Source organism: Aulostomus chinensis, chromosome 7, assembly GCF_037954235.1.
Source record: "Aulostomus chinensis isolate RoL2024-O1b breed Wild chromosome 7, RoL_Achi_v1.0, whole genome shotgun sequence".
Lineage (NCBI taxonomy): Eukaryota > Metazoa > Chordata > Actinopteri > Syngnathiformes > Aulostomidae > Aulostomus > Aulostomus chinensis.
In genome coordinates, this window is record NC_141326.1 from 11,560,887 (window position 1) to 11,582,489 (window position 21,603).

The window sequence follows — 21,603 nt, forward strand, 5'->3', positions numbered from 1 at the left end:
TGTGGACTGCTCGCTGCCCAAGGCAACTGTATGAGGTGCTTTGCATCTTAAAAGGAACGTGCAGGAGGTGGGTGGAGATGTTTTGGAGGGAACAGTTTGGAATGAAGGCAAAGGGAGTACAGAGAAGGAACTGGTGTTCAGGGTCATCTGATTTCCGCTGCTGGGTTTGGGTCACTGTACGGGAGCTGCTGACTTGACTTCTCAGCAGCGAGGGAGAGACTCTTAAAGTTGGACACCACACAAAAACATACCACCAAATATTTGACCTTAAGCCTATGATATCTTCCCTAAGGACAAGTGTGTGTGTGTGTGTGTGTGTGTGTGTGTGTGTGTGTGTGTGTGTGTGTGTGTGTGTGTGTGTGTGTACACAGATAAGTCTGATTATTGAAAGCCTACATAGGGGTATGCTGGGGAATACGCTCCGTCTGTGTGCCATCCTCTTTTATACACGTGCTAACAGCACCTCATTAACATACAGTCCAAGTCTCGCATACTCAGCTGTCTAGCATAATGCCTTTCCTTCTCTCATGTGTACTTCCAGTAGCAGACCTGCTAAAGCCTTTTAATCCACTGGTGGGCTCTGTGGTGGGTGGCTTGTGATAAGTGCTCACACTGAGGTTGCTCTGGGAGCTAGCTTAAAGCTAGCTGTACTAAAAACTAGCTGAAAAACACAGGGTACTAGGAGACGATGTCCAGGCGTGGGAGTGAAGCCAACAGCTCACTTTGATACAATTTAATCCTATCTTTGAGGGTCTTGCAATACTCAGGCAGCAGGAAGCCAGTGAAAGGAAGGAAGGACCTCAACATGTCACATCCAGCTCACTGTCAACGCAAGTGTTGGCACACTGTCATTAAGTGAATTTGTTACTGATACGGTTGGGTTCAGTGTCAACCACGGTTCACACTTTGTTCTTATTAAATTTATATGTGTACACGTATGTTGTGTGAAAAAAATCATCATCTCTTCTGCTGTCCCCATCTTTCCACACACACACACACCCCCCCAGGGGAAAAAAAATCACAATGGAGGTTCTCTCCTGTGTTTTCTGTGAGGCCCGTTCCTCCTACCTACACTGGAAGTCAGAGAGGAGTGAGTCATACATCAGGGGGAGTGTGCAGAGCAGAACAGGGCTGTTCTGCTGATGTATTAGCAGCTGTTAGCTGGTTAAATGAGGCTAAGTGAGTTGGCCTGCTCAGGGAGGTGAGATGGAAGAGATTAGCCCACGTAAAGAGCAATGGAGGGAAAAGATCTCTGAAGTGAGGGGTGGCTCCTGACTTCAAGCACAAGGATCACCTCTCATAGTTCAACATTACATAGGGAGCGCTGGTTCTGTCTACTCTTTTGTCTAACACTTTATCTAATTATTTTGCTGCAAGTTAACTTGTTCTGTGCAACGCAAGATTAAGATATATTCAGATAACTGGCGGCATGTTATACTGATACTCCGGCTTCCTCCCACAGTCCAAAAAAGTGCATGTTAGGTTAATCAGCGACTCTAAATTGACCGTAGGTGTGACTGTGAGTGTGAATGGTTGTCTGTCTCTATGTTGGTCCTGTGATTGACTGGTGACCTGTCCAGGGTGAACCCTGCCTCTCGCCTGAAAGCTGCTGGGATAGGCTCCAGCCCCCACTGCGACCCTTAACAGGATAAGTGGAAGAAAATGGATGGATGGATGGATGGATTCTGGTAACTTACATACCCTATGTCTTTGAAAAAAAATTATAATGTTGCTCTGTGACTTGATGTTTCTATTGGGAGGCGTTAAATCTTTGATTTAATTTACACGTCAAATGTGTTCCCTAAAGATTCAGAAAATGGACAAAAGAAAGCTAGAATTTGAGTTAAGTGATATAAGGTCACAAGGTACAACTGTGTCTGAGCAATTAAGAAAATAATATTTTTTCATAATGATGGTGTGTAAAAGTATAATTTCAAATTAAATATTGTGGTGCTATGGAGACATCCTGCACCCACAATCCTATTTTACTGTATATTTGTTCGATACAGATTCCACAAAAATTACACCATTATCACTTAAATGGAAATCGACTTTCATCGAAAAAATAATAATAATGTAAAACTTGGCATTCCTTCTAATACTGTGAATTCCGCCACAAGTGCAATATCAGTCAAATAATTTCAGTTGGATTTTTTTTTTTTTGCAAACCAATTTTCCTTTGTCATTGTTTGCCATTTATATCGATAGATAGAGGATATAAGTTTCCCCTCACAAACCAGCCCTATAGTGTATTGGAGAGGTAGGAACCCAACAGCTTATGTAGTAATATTTCTTTTAAAACATTTACAGAATTATACTTAAGGAGAAATAAAACCATCCATCCATCCATCCATTTTCTTCTGCTTATTCCTGTTAAGGGTCGCTGGGGGGGGGGGGGGGGGGGGGGGGGGCTGTAGCCTATCCCAGCAACTTTCGGGTGAGAGGCAGGGTTCACCCTGGACAGGTCACCAGTCCATCACAGAGCCAACAGATAGAGACAGACAACCATTCACACTCACAGTCACACCTACAGTCAGTTTAGAGTATCAATCAGCCTCGTCCTCTCTTGATGTCTTTGGACTGTGGGAGGAAGCTGGAGTACCAGAGAGAACCCACACAGGAACAGGGAGAACATGGAGACTCCACGCAGAAAGATCTTGTGATGGAGCCGGGACTCGAACTCGGAACCTTCTTGCTGTGAGGTGACAGTGCTGACCACTGCACCACTGTGCCGCCCTGAGAAATAAAACCGAAGTTTACAAATCAGTGGAGTGCCTTGGCCATGTTGGCCTTTGTGATGCAGGAATGGATGGGAGTGAGAACTAGAGCCAGTGAGGGTCTGTCTATGAGGGTCTGTCTATGGGTCTGAATGAGGCTATATGTGTGCATGCTTGTGTGTGGATATCGGCTCTGTAAGCCATTTGGTTCTCAACCTTTGGATGGTGTGTTTAGAGGGTTTTTGTCATTTGTCTGAGGGAGATTCATTCCCCACATCCGTTTCATCTCAGAGAGGAACAGTAGGTCAGAGGTTCGGACCACTCGGTTAAGTTCATGCGTCTCTCTCGCCAGAGCAGAGAGGCAGAACCTTTCTCGTAATAACTCAACCTCAATTAGGTGGAAGCCACGGTCAGTGAATAAGTCAGTGTTGTTTTGAGGAAGTTATGGAGTTAAGAGTCTTGCTGAATGCCAAAAATAAAAGAATTTACAGATCATAAGTCATGGGTCACGGGGAGAACGTTATTTTGGTCTCTTCCTCTTTTTTTCTCATCGTACTCCCAGTTATCTCAGTGCATATGTACACCTGTATCTGTTTGCATGTATTTTTTAAGTGTGTGTGTGTGTGTGTGTGTGTGTGTGTGTGTGTGTGTGTGTGTGTGTGTGTCACTCCTTTATCACCTTCCCCGCCCCGCCCTTTGTTTAGCCTTCCTCTTCATTGTTCTGCCACTCTGCCAGACCAGGGAGTCTGGTGCAGGAGCTCGCAGGAAGTCTTCATCATTCGCTGGAGGGAGCGCAAACACTGAGATGCACAAACACAGGAAGTGCTGCTTCCCTCACACAGGCTCCAGCTGGGCGTCTGTCACTCTGCTGGGTTTATCAGAACGCAGCAACGTGAGCTCCCTCTCTAACCACACGTGTCTCTCTCTGTGGTCAGGTCTCTTTAGTCAACGAGTCCTTTCTCTGTCAGCGCTCTGATACCGGTGAGGGAAGCATTCTGTTTCTTTTGCAAGCTGCATTCTCAATCAGCTTTTGTCATCAGTTTGACCGATGTTATCATGTCATGTAATGTTTTGACTCTGCTCTTCATTAATAAAATAAAGCTTCAATGATTTAAGGTGGATTTCTCCCATAAGGTTGAGTTTTCTCATCTTCTCTCACTATCAGAGCCTAAAATCTTTAATAACACACACACAAATTATTTATTTTGTCTGCTCCTCTGTGTTCCTTGAGGCAGCTGACCTCTCCATATTATGTCTTATTGATTTATATTACAGCAAGACCTTTTCTGAAGCTGCTATATTAACTATGTGGGTAGCATCTTTAACAGCTGAAAGGTGGGGAGCTGTGGTGGAAGGCAGTTGGAGGTGACTGGGCCTTCAGAGCTCTGCACTACACTGAGGCTGGATAATGCGCATGCACACACACACACATCTGAAGAAGTCATACTTCAGGTATGTGTGTGCTTGCGTGCGTGCGTGTGTGTGAGAGAGAGAGAGAGACGGTCCACACATGCATTAACAGAATTAGTGTTTCCAGTGTGATGGTTCACTACCTAAACTTTAACGTGCTCCTTTTGCTCAGTAGATGCTTTCTATGGTTTTCTTACAACTGTGTGTCTTGGGATTGATTTAATTCTTAAAGGGAATTGGATTTGAGTTGTAATGATGAATCGAACACATTTATATATTTTAGATAATCAGATAAGATCATATGTCATTGAAATGTCCTTGAACCTACTTTGCAGATGCGTTGTGGAACCTCACCATAGGCATTCATACAGCCTCACAGCAATTAGCTTCTACTGTCTCTTGATCATATCGGGTATCACGTTGCAACAGGCTTCAAAACACAAGACTCGAATAACAGGGAAAATATCTTGCTGATCACAGAATTTGGATGTAGTGCGTCGTCATACCACAGGAGGGCAGCATATCTCCAGTCCACATGACTTCCCAGTCAGAAGCTGACCAGAAAATGATTAACTCTCAACAATTTAGTTAACTTTGTTCTATCTGTGTTATTGATCAGTCAAACATTTACCGGGAGGAGGTGGTGTGTATCTGAATGGTGGGTCAGCTCAGAAGCAATGGAGGAGACACTCCGTGGCATATGGAGGAGAGTAGATAAAAGTAAAGGACAGAAAGAGAAGGAACGGGGAAAGAGTGATCCATTGAGCATGAAATCAGATCTTGTTGCATAATGATGGCTCGCAGGCCTTCCTAGTGTGCACCAGCCTCTGTGGGCTCTTTCCCAGCCAAGTATCACATGACCGTGTCAAGCGGCTGCAGTATTGAACCAGCAATACTAGGCCGCCACAAGCCAGAGGCGGACAGAGCAATCAATAGTTCTGTTCTTCTCTGTGCTGAGGCCTGCTCTTTCATTTTTCTTCGAGGATATATTTTCAAGTTAGGAATAGGACTCCATGTATTTTATTTCAAGTTTATTCAACTGTTGAAATCATGATTAATCATGCTTGAACTCAGCCGTCTTTTTACGCCAAATATAAATTGTAGATGAGTGTTTTCTCCTATGTGAAAGCTATCCAACAATTATTTTCAAAGAGGCCTCCTCAGAGCCATCAACTCACCACATTTTGGTTACAGCACCCTCTAGAATGACCTTGTGACTCCACTCCCTCCATTATTTACATACCCTCATTAACTTTCACATACCAGCAATACCGGATATCACTAAGGCATCATCCTCGCCTCCTGCCTCCTACCGTCTCTTTGTTCACATGCCAGCAATACCAGAACACATACCAGTCAGCAGGACATCAGTGACTGACCACACCTCCCCCTGCAGGTTCCTGCCTCAGATCAACATCCCCCCCCCCCCCCCCCCCAGTCTTTTTTCACTTCCTGCATGTATGGTGTGTTACTCCTGGTCAACACTAGGTGGCAGCAGTGCCATTATGTTCACCAGTCCCTCATAACAGTTCTTGAGTATGTGGATGAAGCCACTCATGACTTCCCTGCTAAAAGGCTGAAAAACATATAAATGCACTTTTCATATTTAATTATTTGCTGTCAGACAGATGGATTGTAAATATTACACACACACACACACACACACACACATATATGTGTATATGTACATACATACATAACATACATACATACACACACTGCACCACCTCTCAATCTGGCCCTGGCTCCGACCTCTCCCTCTGTCCAGTGTGTTTCTTTGTGTGTGCTGAAATATATTTAGGGTGGACCCACTGTGTGTGTATGGTTCAGAACTTTATTTCCACTTCACTGCTCTTAGTCTGAATAACAGCCTGTCACTTGTGTGTGTGTGTGTGTGTGTGTGTGTGTGTGTGTGTGAGAGAGAGAGAGAGAGAGAGAGAAGCGTCTTGATGTTTTGCAGCCTAACTTTACACATAAAATTGTGTAACAAGTGCATGTTAGTCATTTTATATGTACTTTGCCGTCTCAGCGGGGTGTATGGCACAGAGTGTGTGTCAGCATCACATCTGTGCTGTCTCTTTATAAAGCTGACATCTCTTCTCGTACATGCTGCATGTGTCTTTGCACTGGGCTCCAACATTTAGTTTGTGCATCTTATATTCCTGGAGAGCATGTGTAAGAGTGGAGGGGTCAGGGCTACACAGGAGTCAGTGGCAGTTTTCCTGGAAGCTTTGGTGTCACACACACTGTGTGTGTTCTTTTACTGTGAGGATCTGTTATAAGACCTTCAGAAGGAATCTACAGCTTTCCCTCTTCAGGTTATTGAAAAGAGGAGGCATTGAGCGGCATGTGTTTGTAATTAGTATGCAGAGAAAGTTCACATCCTTCTTACACAACACCAACAGGGAGACTGTAGGAAGGTACTGAGCATGAGGGACAGGAGGGGAGGAGAAGGGGCTCATGATGCGAGGGAGATACGCAAGAGGAGGGGAAAAAGCTTGAATAGCAAAGGAAGAAGAAAGCACAAATTAGCTTAATGAAGGGGCTGCAAAGGGAGCAATAAAATCAAGGGCAGTTGAGGTGGACACAATGAATAAGTGCAGGACAGAGGAATGGATTGAGACTGAATGGAGGGGTGGGGTGGGGGGTGAGCTGCATCAATAAAGCACAGGCTAATTGGTCTGCAGTGTTCTTCCTCTATTCCTTCCTCCCCCTGCATCAGTCCGACAGTATTCAGGGTCAGTTTCTGCCTTCTTCCCGTAGTGGTCCACCTCCTATTGCCTGCATCTCCTCCCCCCGGTGGATGGTGTGTATCTCCACAGTGACTGGCTGTGGTGCAATTGATCAGCAGTTCTGGTGCCAGGTTGCTCTTATTGTAATAAACCAGCTCAGAGCCTTTAAACCAACCCTGAGTGCTTTTGCGGGAGTAGAGGAATCACACACACACCTCACTCCCATGACGTAATGCTGAATAACCCTGAGTGCTTTTAAACTTACTGCTCGCCTGGACTGCTCATTTTGTACTTTTGCCTACTTAATCCCTCTAGTCATATAAACCCAGACAGCTAACATGCTGCAGTCATGTCCTGCACTGATGGCAACATTTCCCTGAGGTGGAAAGTCACTCCTCCAACTCCAATGTGTTCAAAAACTGGAAACAGCAGATGCTACAAAGAAGATGTGTTGAGTTTCCTCGCTTAGAGTTCAGACAACGTGCTCATAGCAGTTTCCAGTATGTGACTGATTACTTTCCTATCTAATCTAGAAAGCTGTACATACCCAAAGTGAGGTTCACTTTGGCCTACCATTTGAAAAAGAGCAAAATTTTGAAAAGCTAAATAATAAAACTACAAATTAATTTTAACAATGATGGACTTTGTGAGGTAAAATGATCATGGTAGACTGGTGTGTTTACTTTTGGCCCACCATTTAGTTTGAGTTTGGGGACCCAGCTTTAAAAAGTTATGGATTACTTTATAGATTACAACAACATGTGAGCAAAAACTTCATATGCCATACAGGAGTTAATAAATGCTCTTACATGAATGCAACATTTGGTTTCCTCCACTATTTTGATGGTGTCACAAGTTGTCAACTTTTCTATTTTCACAACTGGGCCCTCAAATTTTTCAATTTATCGCACCACCACATGAATTTCCCATAATTAGTTTTTTGTTTATTTTTTTAATTCAACAGGAAGTTTGGGATATTGGTTAAAGTCAGGAAATGGTAACTTGCCCTTTAATTAATCTCTTTTACTGTGGCGATATTTTGAAATTATCAGTGGAAAACAACTCAGTTTGCCCCAGGTTATGTTTCTTACTTTCGGTTAGCATTGCAATGCTCCCAGTAACTTCATTTTGGGATGTCAAAAGCTCAAAAAAGTACAAGACACTGCATTGTCCTGGATTTTGAACCTCTTTCCCAGAGCTCCCGACCATTGGGTCTTATTTAAAAAAAAAAAAAAAAAAAGAGAGTGAGAGAGAGAGCGAAGACGCCACATCTGCTCTTTCCATTTTGAAGTCTTTGTGGTCTGGCCCTCTACTCAACAAATTCAACTCTTACCTCTCTCGCCATCCTTTTCTCCTCCTCATCTGCAATGTAGCAGATTTTATTTTTTTCTCGGCAAATCCAAACTTGACTAAACACGAGCTTTGGGTTGTATCTAGTGTACACACACACATGCAGCAGTGTGACCCCGAGGACATGTATACACGTGGTCAGGTGAGCTGAGCTATAAAGATCACACTTGATCATTGGAAAGTCATTTGAGTGTCACCTCTTCGTCTGCTTCTCGCTTCGCTCCCAGTTCAACATTCCCACAACTCATTTCATCGTCACCCCTCGCCATGTTTGTCAGAGATGACGCTGTAAAGGCTACAGTCACATTTCACCATAGATGTTTTGGAGCACAGACCAGCTCAAACAACAAGGCTTGATTTTGCCCACTGGATGTAGAAAAATTGAATAAGTAATAAGAATAATGTGTTTAAATACGGAGTATCCTTAACAGTAATGTGATAATAATTTGATCAGGCTGTAGAGTGCAAAGAGGAAAGAAGAAGGGGCAGACACAGTGGTACACTAATAAAAGGCTTTTTGGCACACAATAGGTGTTGCCCACTTCCAAAGGAACATGCCATTCTTTGGGAACTTGCTTTTTATCCTCAATATTTGGTTCCAGACATTACACTGCTAGCATTGATTGTAGCTAAGCTAAGCAGTAGTAACCCAACTAGTGGAGGTCTGCACCTCTTTAGTGCACACAAGGAGGAGAGAAGGTTTTCTATCTGCTTCTCTTGAAGAAATTGACAACAAGTGTATTAACCAAAAAGTTGGCATGTACCTGTAAGTTTAAGCTTAAGTACATCTTCAAGCATGTTTCCCAGTTTTGTGGATGATAACAAAGTTATCATTCGTGTGCGTCCATTAGAAAGACACACACGCACTTGGAAAGGCTACTTTGGATTTAAACGGCATTAATGGCTCCTCAGCCCTATTCTTAGCCTCAAATCTGTCTCAGCCTCCGGGCGCTGACAGGAGCGGAGTCGGAGTGGTGGAGTCTGGTTTGTGTTCAGTAAACTATGGAAGAATATAAACGTGTGTGTGCGGGTGCATGTACATTTATATATAGCTCCTCATATACGAAACACTGTTGAACCACGAGAGCCTTCCCGGGACCGCGAATGGAGGCGCTGGCTCGTGTCGGAGACGGTCTTTCATGAAAGGACCGCCGGCTTCGGCTTCTTGTCGCTGCCTGCTTGGATGTCAGGGAAGGATGTCGGAGTGAATATATTGGAAAGAAAGAAAGGTTCAAGTTTCTTGTACAGGGCTTTTTGGCGAGTGAAAAGGAGGCGGGTTACGTCAACGAACCTCTTCCAGACTCCTTGTTCATATCAGCGGACCCCCCCCCCCCTTTTTTTTTTAACCCCCGCCCAGAAAAAAAAAATCGCCGCCCCGTACTGCACGCATGTCACCGATACGAGCTGTCTCTTTGTCGGAGTCGCTGCGTCTGGAGACTCGCTAACCCTGCCCCGCGGAAACTACATGGAGGAGGGGGTGGAGAAGAGAACCGCCAGATAGAGGGACGAAAGGTGTCGAATGGTGAGGGAGAGAGAGAGAGAGAGAAAGAGATAGAGAGAGAGAGAGAGAAAAGGGGGGCTGCGAACCATTTCTCCGCGTTGTTTGGTCTGCAGCCGTCCAGACCCCCGTGCTTTTTCATTTGAGGCACAACAACAAGCTGAAATCTCGTCAATTCTGGATTTCTTTCTCCGCTTCCTGTCATCCAGGATGAGGTTTAAACGGAACGGTTCCTACACGTTAAATAGGTAAGAGTCCCTGTGTGTGCTGGCAGGGGTAACTTGTTCATGTGTTATGCATTTGGAACCGAGAGAGGGAGGGGGCAGCTCTTTTCATGAATCAGGTCTGTTAACTTTTTATAGTTTTTTTTTTTTAATCTCATTCATGCACTTTTTTCTGCAGCACACACTCTGTGGCATCATTGAAGTTGTTTGGAGGATTCATCTGATGTAGAGTCACTTAATAGGAGTTATTGAGAAGTTATTGGTAAGCTGAAGGAAAGCACTTTATCAGGGGTTGAAGATCTTCCCCAGGTGTTCACATTCCACCAGTGTGTTGTCCATGGCTTCTTAAGTCTGTGACAAACCTGTCCTTCTTGCTTCCAAGCGGGTGGGCTCCCTCTCTCTCTCCTTTGTTTTTGTCTAACATTAAGGAAGAGATTGAATGATTTCCCTCTCCTTGCTTTTTTCCTTTCTTCCATTTCCTCAGCGAGAGCCCCTCCTATTACCCCCTAGAGAAATGCTCTTACTTGTGGTGCCATCACCTAGCAACTTTGTGCAGCAGCACGATCTGCCTCATTCCCTCCTAACCCACTTTCACTTGTCATGATTGCAACGGCCTTCGTTGGTACTGTCGCGTTTCTAAATGTGGTCACGGGTTGGGTTTTTCCCTGGCCAGTGTTTCACCCCTCTCTCCCTCCCTCTCTCATCATAGTTGGACATTCTTTCTTTGTCCTCCTGTCTCCGTTGATTTGTAATTATTACACCAGATGGTTTGTTTTTATAGTTTTTTAGATGATATGATAAGGGACAAAAGTTGAAGGAAGCACACACACACACACACACACACACACACACACACACACTCAGGCCAATAAGAACTGGCGCATATTGTCTTGAGTGATAGTTGATTTAATGGCAGTTTCACTCCTTACATTTTTCCTGTGGCACTCCTTTTCCTCTTTTGCCTTGTTGCAGGGCACATGGCCTTCCGTTGGGCTCCGCACATACAAAACCCACATCCTGACTTTTAGATGCTGGGACAATGCTAATGAGCGCTAAGGTCCTAAAGCCAGTCTTTTCATCTCACAGCTGAAAATGTGAGAATAGTGTTATTGCCATCTTCCCTTCTTTTCACCCAGGGAGAGAGAGTGCAAGAAAAGTGTGTGTGTGTTTTTATCCTTTCTGCAATGATTGTTTGTGAGATGTGTGGAATTGTTGCAAGTGTGTATTCACGTGAGTTTGTGTGCAGGTGAGAAGGATGAGGTAATTAAAAATGCGATAGTGGAGGTGTGTTTGCTGCAGCTCCTGGTGACAGGCCTCCAGGGAGCAAGAGGAAGAGGAGGAGGAGGAGGAGGAGGAGGGATGACATCATTGGATGTAAAAGTGCTTTGTTGTGCTGCTGCAGTTGTTCTTTGTCATCTTTTATCTGAAAAGAAAGAGTAGGAGCTGCTGGATAAGGTGAAAATATCTAGTTACGGTTAAATCATCTCGATGGTGAAGGGTTCTAAATGAGTGCTCCTTCCCTGTCGCGGTTAGATAACTGTCGTCTTCTGAAGGTGACTGGCTTCTGTCTCTGTTGTCTCTCAGGCTGTTTCTTGGCAGGCTGCCCTGATTTGTCTTCAACGACAGAGCAGAGTTGGCTTGTTTGACATTGAGCGTCATGCCCGGTTAATCCTGTGTTTGTTTCTGCCGAATTCAGTGTTAATCAGACTGCAGCCAACACACAGACCTTTACATCTCCATGACCACTGCAGTTCTGCACAGTGTTGGTGTTTTTTTTAATGTGTAAAGCAGCAAGTCATTACCGTCAGGCTAAAGAAAGTGATTATTGAATGGTGCTAGAAGATGTAATGAGGCCCATAATTAACTCAGTGTCCTTCAACTTATTTGCCCACAACAGAGCACAGAGTCCACCGCAGTGATTGGCTTGCTTCCTGGGGGCTCGTCACAGCTCTAGCCCCTCCTGTCCTGTACCTCCGCATCATATGTGTGAATGAGGGGCTGTGGTTATTGTATATGTTTGTAAAACAATGTTTATTCCACCCTACGCTGCATGTTTGTTTGTTTTTCACAATATCTCCCACCCCAGCATTGACTTTAGAGCTGACAATTATCCATCTGCTGTTAAAACCAGGTTACCCATCACCTTATGTGCATGAGGAGGTGGTCCTCCCACAGCACTGATTAACTTTCAGCACAGGTTTGACAGGATTTGACTCAGATTTAGCAAACAAAATATGTGTACATGAGCACTGGGCAGAGAAAGGATGTTCAGCCCTTGTACTGGATGTATACTGATGGCTAAGATTGCTGCTCTCTCCCTGGCTGTCCCTTTGTCCATCTCTCTCACTCCTGCAGTCCACCCTGTGCTGCCCAACAGTCAGCAGTTTGTTTATGGGACTCTGTTTGCCAAGCTAATCTTCCCGCCTTTCAAGTGAGAGCCAGCAAGCAAAGGAGAGAGAGGGAGGGAGAGAGAGAGAGAGAGAGAGAGAGAGAGGGACGTTGGGAGGGAGAGAGCACACAAGAGTGTGAAAGAGAGGCAGCAGTTGCAGTAGTTGGGAGGCAGAGGGGATGAGAAACACACTCAAAGAAGTGTGTCTAGTTTTTGTGAATGATTTTGTTTTCAGTAGTGTGTTTTGCCACCATCGTATGGCTGACTGGCTTAACGGCCCGCATGCATCCGTCCTGTGTGACCCGTGTAAAGTGAAAGGTCGTCTCAGCAGCTGTATGATTCCACAAGGTGCGCTGCTGAAGCTCGGAGTTGCTGCCCTGCTGCACCTGTAGCCGAGTGTGCGACACAGAAGCGCAGACAGGGAGGTGAGAGAGGAAGGGTCTGGCCTGGCTCTGCCTCACCACCGCCTGGATGGGGGTTCTGGTGTGCTGCGACTGCTTCTTCTATAGGTAGTTAACTCAGTTACTTTTTTCTTGTCTTGTTTCTTTTCTTGTCTTACCTCTGTTCTCTACTTTTGTTTCATTTGCATAGTTGGCTTTTTTGGCTTCAGTGTTTAGCTTGTCAGTATGATTCCCCTTCTCTCTCTTAACCTTTCCTTCTTCTCTTTCTCTCTCTCCCTCTCTGTAAGTGCGCCGCAGTTTGGAGGAGACATTTGAGGACATTGCTGCTGTAGCAGGCGAATATTCTGCTGAAGTCAGACACAGAGTGTCTTGACTTGTCGGAGAGGTGTGGAGTGGAGGAGGAAGGAGGGTGTTAAGGACAGAGGGACAGTAATGGCACATAGACAGCCTCCTACAGCTGACTGCAGAGGCTGAGTATTAGACGTTACTGGTTAAATTTTAAGGCTAAGACCAGTTGGAAGAATGGCATGCAGCCAGGAGGCTGCTGGTCAGTCATGCTGGCCCAACTTTTCCTCTCATCCCCCTGTGTGCCTCTTGGCTGTGCAGTGGTGTTTATTTGGACACAGTGTTCTCGTCTAAAGGAGCAGGGATGTGTTTCCTTTTTTTAATGTTTGTTTGTGCAGCATTGAACTTATCAGACTTTGCTCTTTTTTCTGGTTGTTACCACCTGAATGCAGTTTGAAAGCAGTTTGATACAGATCGCTGCCCTGATATGTCAGAGAGTCAGTTTTGTTTGTGTTAAACTGGGACTCACTGGCACTCGTGTAGCCGGCCATTGTGCTTCATAGAAAAGCTAGATGATTTAGGTTAGGCTTTTTGGCAGTCTCTGCAGAAAGGATCTGGTTCTCCTCTCTTGTGGTTGTGGGGTTAGCCAGCTTGAGTCTGTCTTATAAAGTGTAAATATAACTTGAGTTCTCTAAGTAGCGTTTTTGGTAAGGGTGAAATTGTAGTACACATACACACCACAGCTGTTTTAGATCAGGCCGCACTATGGTTCTGAATTTTGTTTACACTTCACTGCTCTTAGTATGAATAACAGCCTGTCGTGTGTGTGTGTGTGTGTGTGTGTGTGTGTCATATGTGTTATATACTGTAGGCTGTGAAACACACAGAAGCCTTGTGAAGGCTAGCTGTGACTGAGGCCTCAGTCATTCAGTCATGATCAAGGTGGAGGAGGGACCTGCCCAGCATGCTGGTACCTCCTGGGCTCATTAAGCCAAAATGGGCTGTCGAGTCTATTTATAGAACTTCCTTTCCCTCTGCGTCAGCCAATCAGATCGCTTAGTGGTGATGTTATATGGCTTGATTGATGTGTGTTTTTGGAGGCACACCCATCCGAGTAGGTCCTCATTGACCTTAGCCCAGGCCAGCCCTCCATCCCCTGGGCTCTGGTGTTTCAGCTTTCAACAGTAGCATTGTGTCGAGTAGAAAGTGTTTGCCAGCTTCCCGTCAAAGTGTCAGCTCTAATGTTGATCATCCTGTTTTGCATGACGCAAAGTAAAAAAAAATATATAAAAAAATGCACTTAACCTTGATTTCTTAGCCTCCATAATGTTTTTTAACAATTAGGCAGAAAGATTTTTCAGAGAGTGTCCTGCTGTTCTTTATGTTCACTTGTACACTCCTGAGAGTCAACCAATATAATTGGTGGGTCTATAAGTGCGTAATATTTCATCTGTTAAAAAAAAAAAAGGAAATAAAAAGCTAGTCGTTGTGCTGCTAACCATTGCTTTTGACCCTGCTGAGGCTCGCAGATGACAACCAGTGCTTGTTGTTTAACATATATTGAGGGTTGTGACACCTGTTTTAATCTCATGTGTTCCATGTGGTTGCTGTCTGTCGACAGATTAACCAGTCTGGTTAGGATTTAAGGGTGTGCAGTCTCTAGTTCATAAAGATGATTGAACTGGCATTTATTCAGTTGAGGATTTTAAGAATACTGTAATAGAGGCCCTTATTTCACCCGATATAAATGTGAATCCTTTGTGATTCAGTTGCAAATGAACAACTTTGAGTGCAGGTGTGAACTTCAGGAATCATTGAGATCCAGACCACATTCAAAGGGGATCTGGGTTAGTTGTTGCTACATTCTTTTAGCAGTATCAATGCAAATGTGACCTTGGCCACAATAAAGGGCCGCCAACTAAACTAACATCCTTGGCATAAGTAAAAGTACATTATCAATCACAGACCAACTGCAGCATATGTCATGATGTCTAAGAATTTCATGAAGCCCCTTGAGTCAACTATGGTCAGCTGAGACAAGTGCCATGTGTCAGTATAATTAGGAAACATGTAACATGAAAACAAACTGCCCAATCTGTATGTTCTTTGTTTGAATTTCCAGTAGACTCTTCACTTCAAGTGTATTGCTGCTTCTAGTTAAAAAAAACAACAAAACCTAGGGAAATGATATGTGCCATTTGTTTCCATATAAGGTTAGGATGTGGGTTCCGATTAAATGTTGTTCCTCAAGATGCAGATGAACTCACACACACACGTATTAATGCCAGGTCTGAAAAGGACCATTGGTGAGGCTTTGAACTGTTAGCACTTATCTTAAACTTAGCAGGCAGAAAATATTGTCATGTGACAGTGTTGCTGCTGTTAGTGTAAACAGATGGATTAGTGGCAGTGCCTTCCAAGGCAGTTGGAACTGTATTCAGCTTTATTGCTGCGATGTTGGGATTTGCATGAACTGATGTGTAACTGAAATAAAGCAATGAAGCTGCTTAGTTTGACTCATTGGTTTTCTGACACCAATGAAAATTATCTTTGGATCCTCCTCACTTTAATGGTTAGGTGATGCATATGCGTTGTCATACACACACATGCTTTTATGGGATTGTTTTTCCGACTCTTCGTTCAGCAGAACAGCCCTGAGGCAGCTAGCACAGTTGGATTTGTATCCCGGGTCTTTTTCAGCATTAATTTATTATGTGCCTTTACTTTTCTTCCCTTCCAATAACATCTCTAGTTCTAGTAGTTGTCATCATTCCTCCATAGACAATTGCAGCATTCAAGAGAAAATCCTTCCTTTTAACCCAGTTCGGAGGTTCTGTAGCCATGAATGTATTGTTGTTGGGAGGTAGTCTCATTCAGCGCTGCAGGCTCTGTCACATAACAAGAGGGTTGTGCATGTGTTTGCTCATAGTGGATCAGTTGATACGGTTCTTAAAGTGTGGCATGGAACAGTAGTTTTGAATGTATCATCATAGTGCGTGCGTGCGTGCGTGTGTGTGTGTGTGTGTGTGTGTGTGTGTGTGTGTTTTATTAGCGGAGTAGGCCATACTGTTTGCCATGTGTCTCTCATTAAGCTATCTTTGGCAGGCCTGGCTGTTTCCATACAGCAGAGACATGCAGCTCAACAAGGACACTATTCTCCCAACCAACTCCCTCCCCTCGGCCAAGCAGACTCCTCTCTTGTGTGGCTGCCGGTCACTCACATGAGCCTGAAAAGAATCAAGCTGAAAAGCTTTGCTCTTTTGGGGAAATTTAACTCAAAATTTTGGGCTGCAGCTCTAATTGATGAATAGAAATCCCATGAAATCATGACTTACTGAAAGTCTTTCCCTGGAAGCTTTGGATGGTATTCTTTTCTGTGGCTCACACACTGTAGTCTTTGGAGGAACAGGCCCAGACATTTAACTAAACAATTTCAGCCTTTTCATTTTCAAATAAAGATGTGATGGTCCATTGAAATTGTACTTCTAAGAAGATACTCTAGGAAACATATTGAACAACAAAATTTTAAATTTGTGTACTCGTTGTGTTTATCCTCTTCTTAAACTTGTGTAATGTTGTTTCTACCTACACAAATGGGGCATGGAGTGTAGAATCAATGAGAAGGATTCAACAGAGACTTGTGCACTCACACTATCAAGCTAATGTTAACAGTTGCACTTACAAGAGCACGTCAGGCCACAATGTTTGTAGGCATTCCTAATCACCCGGATGTTTGAATTTCCTTCACTAGTTCTGAAAAATATGTCCCGATATATACGTCCTGATGTACCTTCCCCACTGTGGTATAAATACGAATGTCTGTAATCATCAGGACAGATAAAGTGTATGAATTGTGTAAATTAGGAACTTGATCCAGGTGGTACGTGTTCAACTGGCTGGTCAGTGCACAAATGATGAGGTCTGTCAGCAGCAACCTGACTGACTGTCCTCTGTTTTCACCTGCCCTCTACTCACTGCAGAGAGTAGACCTCACACATGGGGCCAGTTGCATAACACTGACACTGCGCTGGTTTGCTTTCAGAAGCAGCCTCGTCCTGCTGGCTCAGGAGAAGGAGAAAGAGATGGCCTTGCACTAACCTTACCACTACATTTAGATACATGCAGTCAGCAGCACACACACAGCCATGCATAAATGAAATGGCATCTCTGCAGTTTTTTTTTTTTAACCAAGATATGTTTGTTTCATAATCTGCTAAGATGAATCAAAATGATGCTTGTTTTTATTGTTTATGTATGTGGATCAGTAAGTATTAAGTAGTGTGTGTGTGTGTGTGTGTGTGTGTGTGTGTGTGTGTGTGTGTGTGTGTGTGTGTGGCAGCAGATGCCCTGTGGCCATGGAAAAACTCATTATTGTTGCTTGGTGGCCCAATTGGCAACTGGATAATGGCTCCATTGTGTTTGGCTGTGTTTGTAGGTTGGTCAGGTGGCAGGAAAAGATTTAGACAGACATCAGTAGGAAAAAAACGGTTGTGGAGGCTTTGCTGGGGCTGTGAAGGTGGCAGGGAAAGAAGTTGCCTCAGCAGCCCACGGTTTCTTGGTTGCCGCCTCTGGGAACAAGAGGCCCATTTCATGGGAGACAGGAAGTGCCTGGGCGCCTCACTTTCTGTTTATCAAGCTTGTCCCAGGGGAGAGTGAGAGGAAAGGGTGGTTTGGTGCAGTCTCACAGAAGGGACAAGATGGTGGTGAATAGGTGTGTCCACCTTATTCACTTTCTGTCTCAAAAAAAACATGCCAGAATGGTAGTGCAGTTTCCTCTGTTCTGCTGTGCCTTTGGCAGCTGTGCCTCATTTGTATGAATTGTCTACAATTTGGCTTGGCTCTGTTACGAAGGATAGACAAGAAAAACAGACATGTTTTCAGCATCCAGAGAGGAAACTCTGTTCTGATTTCACACCTGAACAGCACTGCTGAATCGATGTGATGTTCACAGTTGTGAGACACACACATACACACTGAGCTTCGTCCTTGCAAGGGGATTACATTTAATCAGCGAGTAGCTGGGTTGAAGAAGCACCGCAGCAGCAGAGGTGCTGCAAAATGCTGACTCAAGCATGTTCTAAGGTGACGTAGGCAACATTTATTACAGTCACTTACAGCCAGACATAGACTAACCTTAGATACCCTTTGTGCATCACTGGAGTATGTTATGGCTTTTAGGAGCAGTCATTTTCTATTTGGAGCAGTGTACAGTTAACATTCGAACTATTTGATGATACCTGGAATTGTTTTCTGTCCATAACTCTATAATGAGAACCTCAAAGGTTTTGGCTCTGACACAACTGTGCTGTTTCATTCATGGTGGTTATTCACCCAGATGTGCTCTATGGTAAAGAAGAGCGCCAATTGATAAATGCAAGTCCCCCTAAAGTGCAGAGTTTGGTAGCCAGCCGTAGAGTTGCAGTTTCTATTGTTCCTTCTTTAGCAACCCTGTTCATCTCTTAGATAGATGATGTCACTGCAGAGGCTGGTCCTCCTAGAGGGGAGGCAGTTACTCTCTGCGCTCTCAGCCAATCAGAAATGTGTTTACACCTGAATCCCTTGGTGAAGGGACACGTGCATTCTGAACTTCATGGTGTAAAGCCCTGCTGATCCAACCTGCTCATTAAAGGATCCATATTGATTGTTCTCACCCCAGCTCATCCTTTACAAGCCAGAGGATAATGTGAATATCAGAGCTCGTTGGTGAACTGCTGTCACAGCGGTGGAGGGGCACACGTCTCTCCCCTGGCTGCTCCAAGGACGTGTATTGATTTGACCTTTCTTGTGTCTCCTTTGTATCCAATTGTCTTTTGTTTTCCCAGTCTGACAACGGCTGCAGCTGCCTCCGCCCACTTCCTTCCCTCGCTCATTGACAAGCCATCTGTAGATGACAGCCCTGTTTTTTTTTTTGGGACCACATGTGTTGTATGAAAAAATTAGTAGAGTCTGTAAGTGCACATAATGGTTACTGGTTGTGTGTGTTTGTGTGGTTCCCTAGCTTCTCTGCAATGCCCTTAAGCAGCAGAACATATACCTCCGTTCAGGATTCTCCATCGTACATGGAGTTTTCTCTGTCTTCCAGCCACCGCAGCCCATATCCTTCTCCCCTCTACGTAACACAGGAACGCGTGATACTGCGGCCTTGTCTTCTCCTAGCTCTTCTTGTGCTCTGACTTTGCCAAACATGTACACACTGGTTTCCCTCTGATTTACTTGGGGAGACTGATCTTTACTCACATCATTACATGCTCTGCTGTCGTAGTTAAATCCCTGGTTGTAATGTACCTTCTATCAAAAAACACACCAATCTGTGGGATGGGACTTTGTGGCCTCGACATCGTTACCTCCTGATGTTGCTGCAATGTTTGTGTCATGGGCACACGACTTACACCAACAATCATCCAGCAGTACAGTAATGTTCTCTCCCTTTGAGGGATCAGAAGAGGTGTTGCTTGTTTAAACACGCATTAACTTACTTTGTACACCTCTTGAGCCGGTTAGAGTCACATAGATTTTAATAGAACTTCCTATGGGGCTGCTAACTCTCATGTTTTCCATCAGATTGGTCTTTCTGTCTTTCTGTCTTTCTTTTATAATATTTTGCTCTCCTCAAGTCACATGCTTCTCTCAAGCAAAGCCAAACTCTGGGTGTGACCACTTCCTACACCTTCATCCACTTCCACTTTAATCAAACTCGGACAATGGACCAGAGTTTCCTCTGCAATCAGATGGTGGCCAGATCTCGTCTAGTCATCTAGGGGGTGCAGGGGTTTTATTCTTTATTCTGTTATTCTCTGTTACACTCTCATGCCTGATTCATTGCAGTCAGAGGAGAGACCCAAATAGGCCATGATGTTGATTTACAATGAGTGAAGGACACTGGCTGCTCTCTCCTCTGAACATGTTCTTGGTGCTGTTGTTTTATCGTCAGCGTTATCGTGATAAGCTGAGCAGCAGATGTGAGTGGGATATTTTGAGGGAACCAGACTCGGAGAGTTTCTGTTGTCGTGACGACTCCAGTGATGCTCCCCAAGATAAGAATGTGCAAAAGACACTTTTTATGTGACCACCCGATCTGAAGAAAGTGTTTTTAAAGGATAATTAATTTACCTTGTTTTATATATTAATGAAGAAAAATCAGTTAGGTAAAACCTTGGGGGGGGGGGGGGGGGACATACAAAAGCATAACAATTTGTATGTCTACACAGATGTCTAGAAAAATTCTAAAATTTAGAACGTAAAGTAAAATTCAACGGTTAAACTTTTTGAATTTTAAAAAATTGAAGGTCTTTCACAAACTAAATGCTTCAAATTATGGAGTCTCTAAGGGGACAAAAAAAGTGAGAACTAGAAACACTCTGGCTTCTGGTGAGCACCAGATGGTAGTTTTTTTACTCTTATCCCCTCACTATTTATTATTGTTTTGATGTGATGCATCGTTTATTTTCTGTATTCTGTAAAAAAAAAAAAAAAAAAAGAAGAAGAATTTTGGACTTGGTTTGGAAGTTTCTATTTGAAAGAATACTATTAGAAATGTATTTCAAGTGCAGCCGCCGAAGATTAAGTTTAAATCTTTTTGTACCACTCAAAGTTTCGACCTGCTCAGTTTGTTCCATGTTCTCAGGGTTCAAGAGCTATCAGGTCATTGGTCGTTGGTCGGGGCAAAATAACAACTCAAAAACGGGCACTGCTCTTTGCTCGCATGCCAGACAGTCTGGTGGAGCTCTGTGTTTGCTCAAGCAGGAAATGGAGAATATTCTCCTGGGAAAAAGGGGTGCCCCCCCCCCCAAAAAAAAAACCCCTATCCCTTAAGCTTTTAACCTTGTTTTGTTATTGTTTGCATCTCCCAGGCCGAGAGAATGTGGCCTCGTTGCAAGAATAATGTAACACACCTAGAAACATGCTGGTGTGTGTTAAGAAGCGGATTAATGTGATTTGCCTTGTGCTCTTGGGGCAGCAAGTTGATGCTGTCAGGGTGTTTAAATCCTTATCAGTTGCGCTGACGTGATGCTCCTGTCCATCAGGTACCCGTTGCAAAGATACTAATTTTTCACATAGTTGCCCTCATCGCAATGGCCACACTCTGAGCCCGTCACATGTGGAATATGAGGGCAAATCAGAGTGACTATAAATACCACAAACAATACGTCGCACAAGATAACAGTAGAATCACGAAACAGCAAATCTGCAATTACTGATACAGTTCAAGACCGTTCATCTGTAGTAAATCATTAAAGGCAAAAGGCAAAAAAAAGGTATTTATCACGGCATTCATGTTACCCTTACTAAATTGAAATCTGAGATGAAACAAACAGAGTGTATTGTCTTAGCTTAGGGCCACTTCAACACACACACACACACACACACACACACACACACACACACACACACACACAAACATGTATTTATGAGTTTTGACATTCTTTCCCACCTCTAATGGGAATAAACTAAGTCTTTCGTCAAGCACTGATATATTTTCATCTTATGAAATCGATCAGTTGCTCATTCAGTCATCGTGATGTTTGGTTTTTAAACACTCATTACTCAAGTTTCCGTGTTAAAGGAACATTGAGTACATTTTTGTCAAGTCAGCTTAA

The 21,603-nt window shown here is 43.9% G+C and overlaps 1 protein-coding gene across 3 annotated transcripts in view; it reads left to right on the top strand.

Annotated features, from left to right (window-relative positions):
* Positions 1-21,603, top strand: part of mob2a (MOB kinase activator 2a) — a 58,323-nt gene that overhangs the window by 13,698 nt on the left and 23,022 nt on the right. The window contains exon 1 of one of the 3 annotated variants that reach the window (XM_086208413.1): positions 9,641-9,955. The exons of 1 other annotated variant lie outside the window; for it this stretch is intronic. In XM_086208413.1, coding sequence (XP_086064539.1) covers positions 9,918-9,955 — 38 coding nt within the window. In that variant the 5' untranslated portion in view covers positions 9,641-9,917. Of the gene's footprint in view, positions 1-9,640; positions 9,956-12,471; positions 12,830-21,603 lie in introns of those variants that run through there. One more of the 3 variants, XM_086208414.1, reaches the window with a different exon arrangement.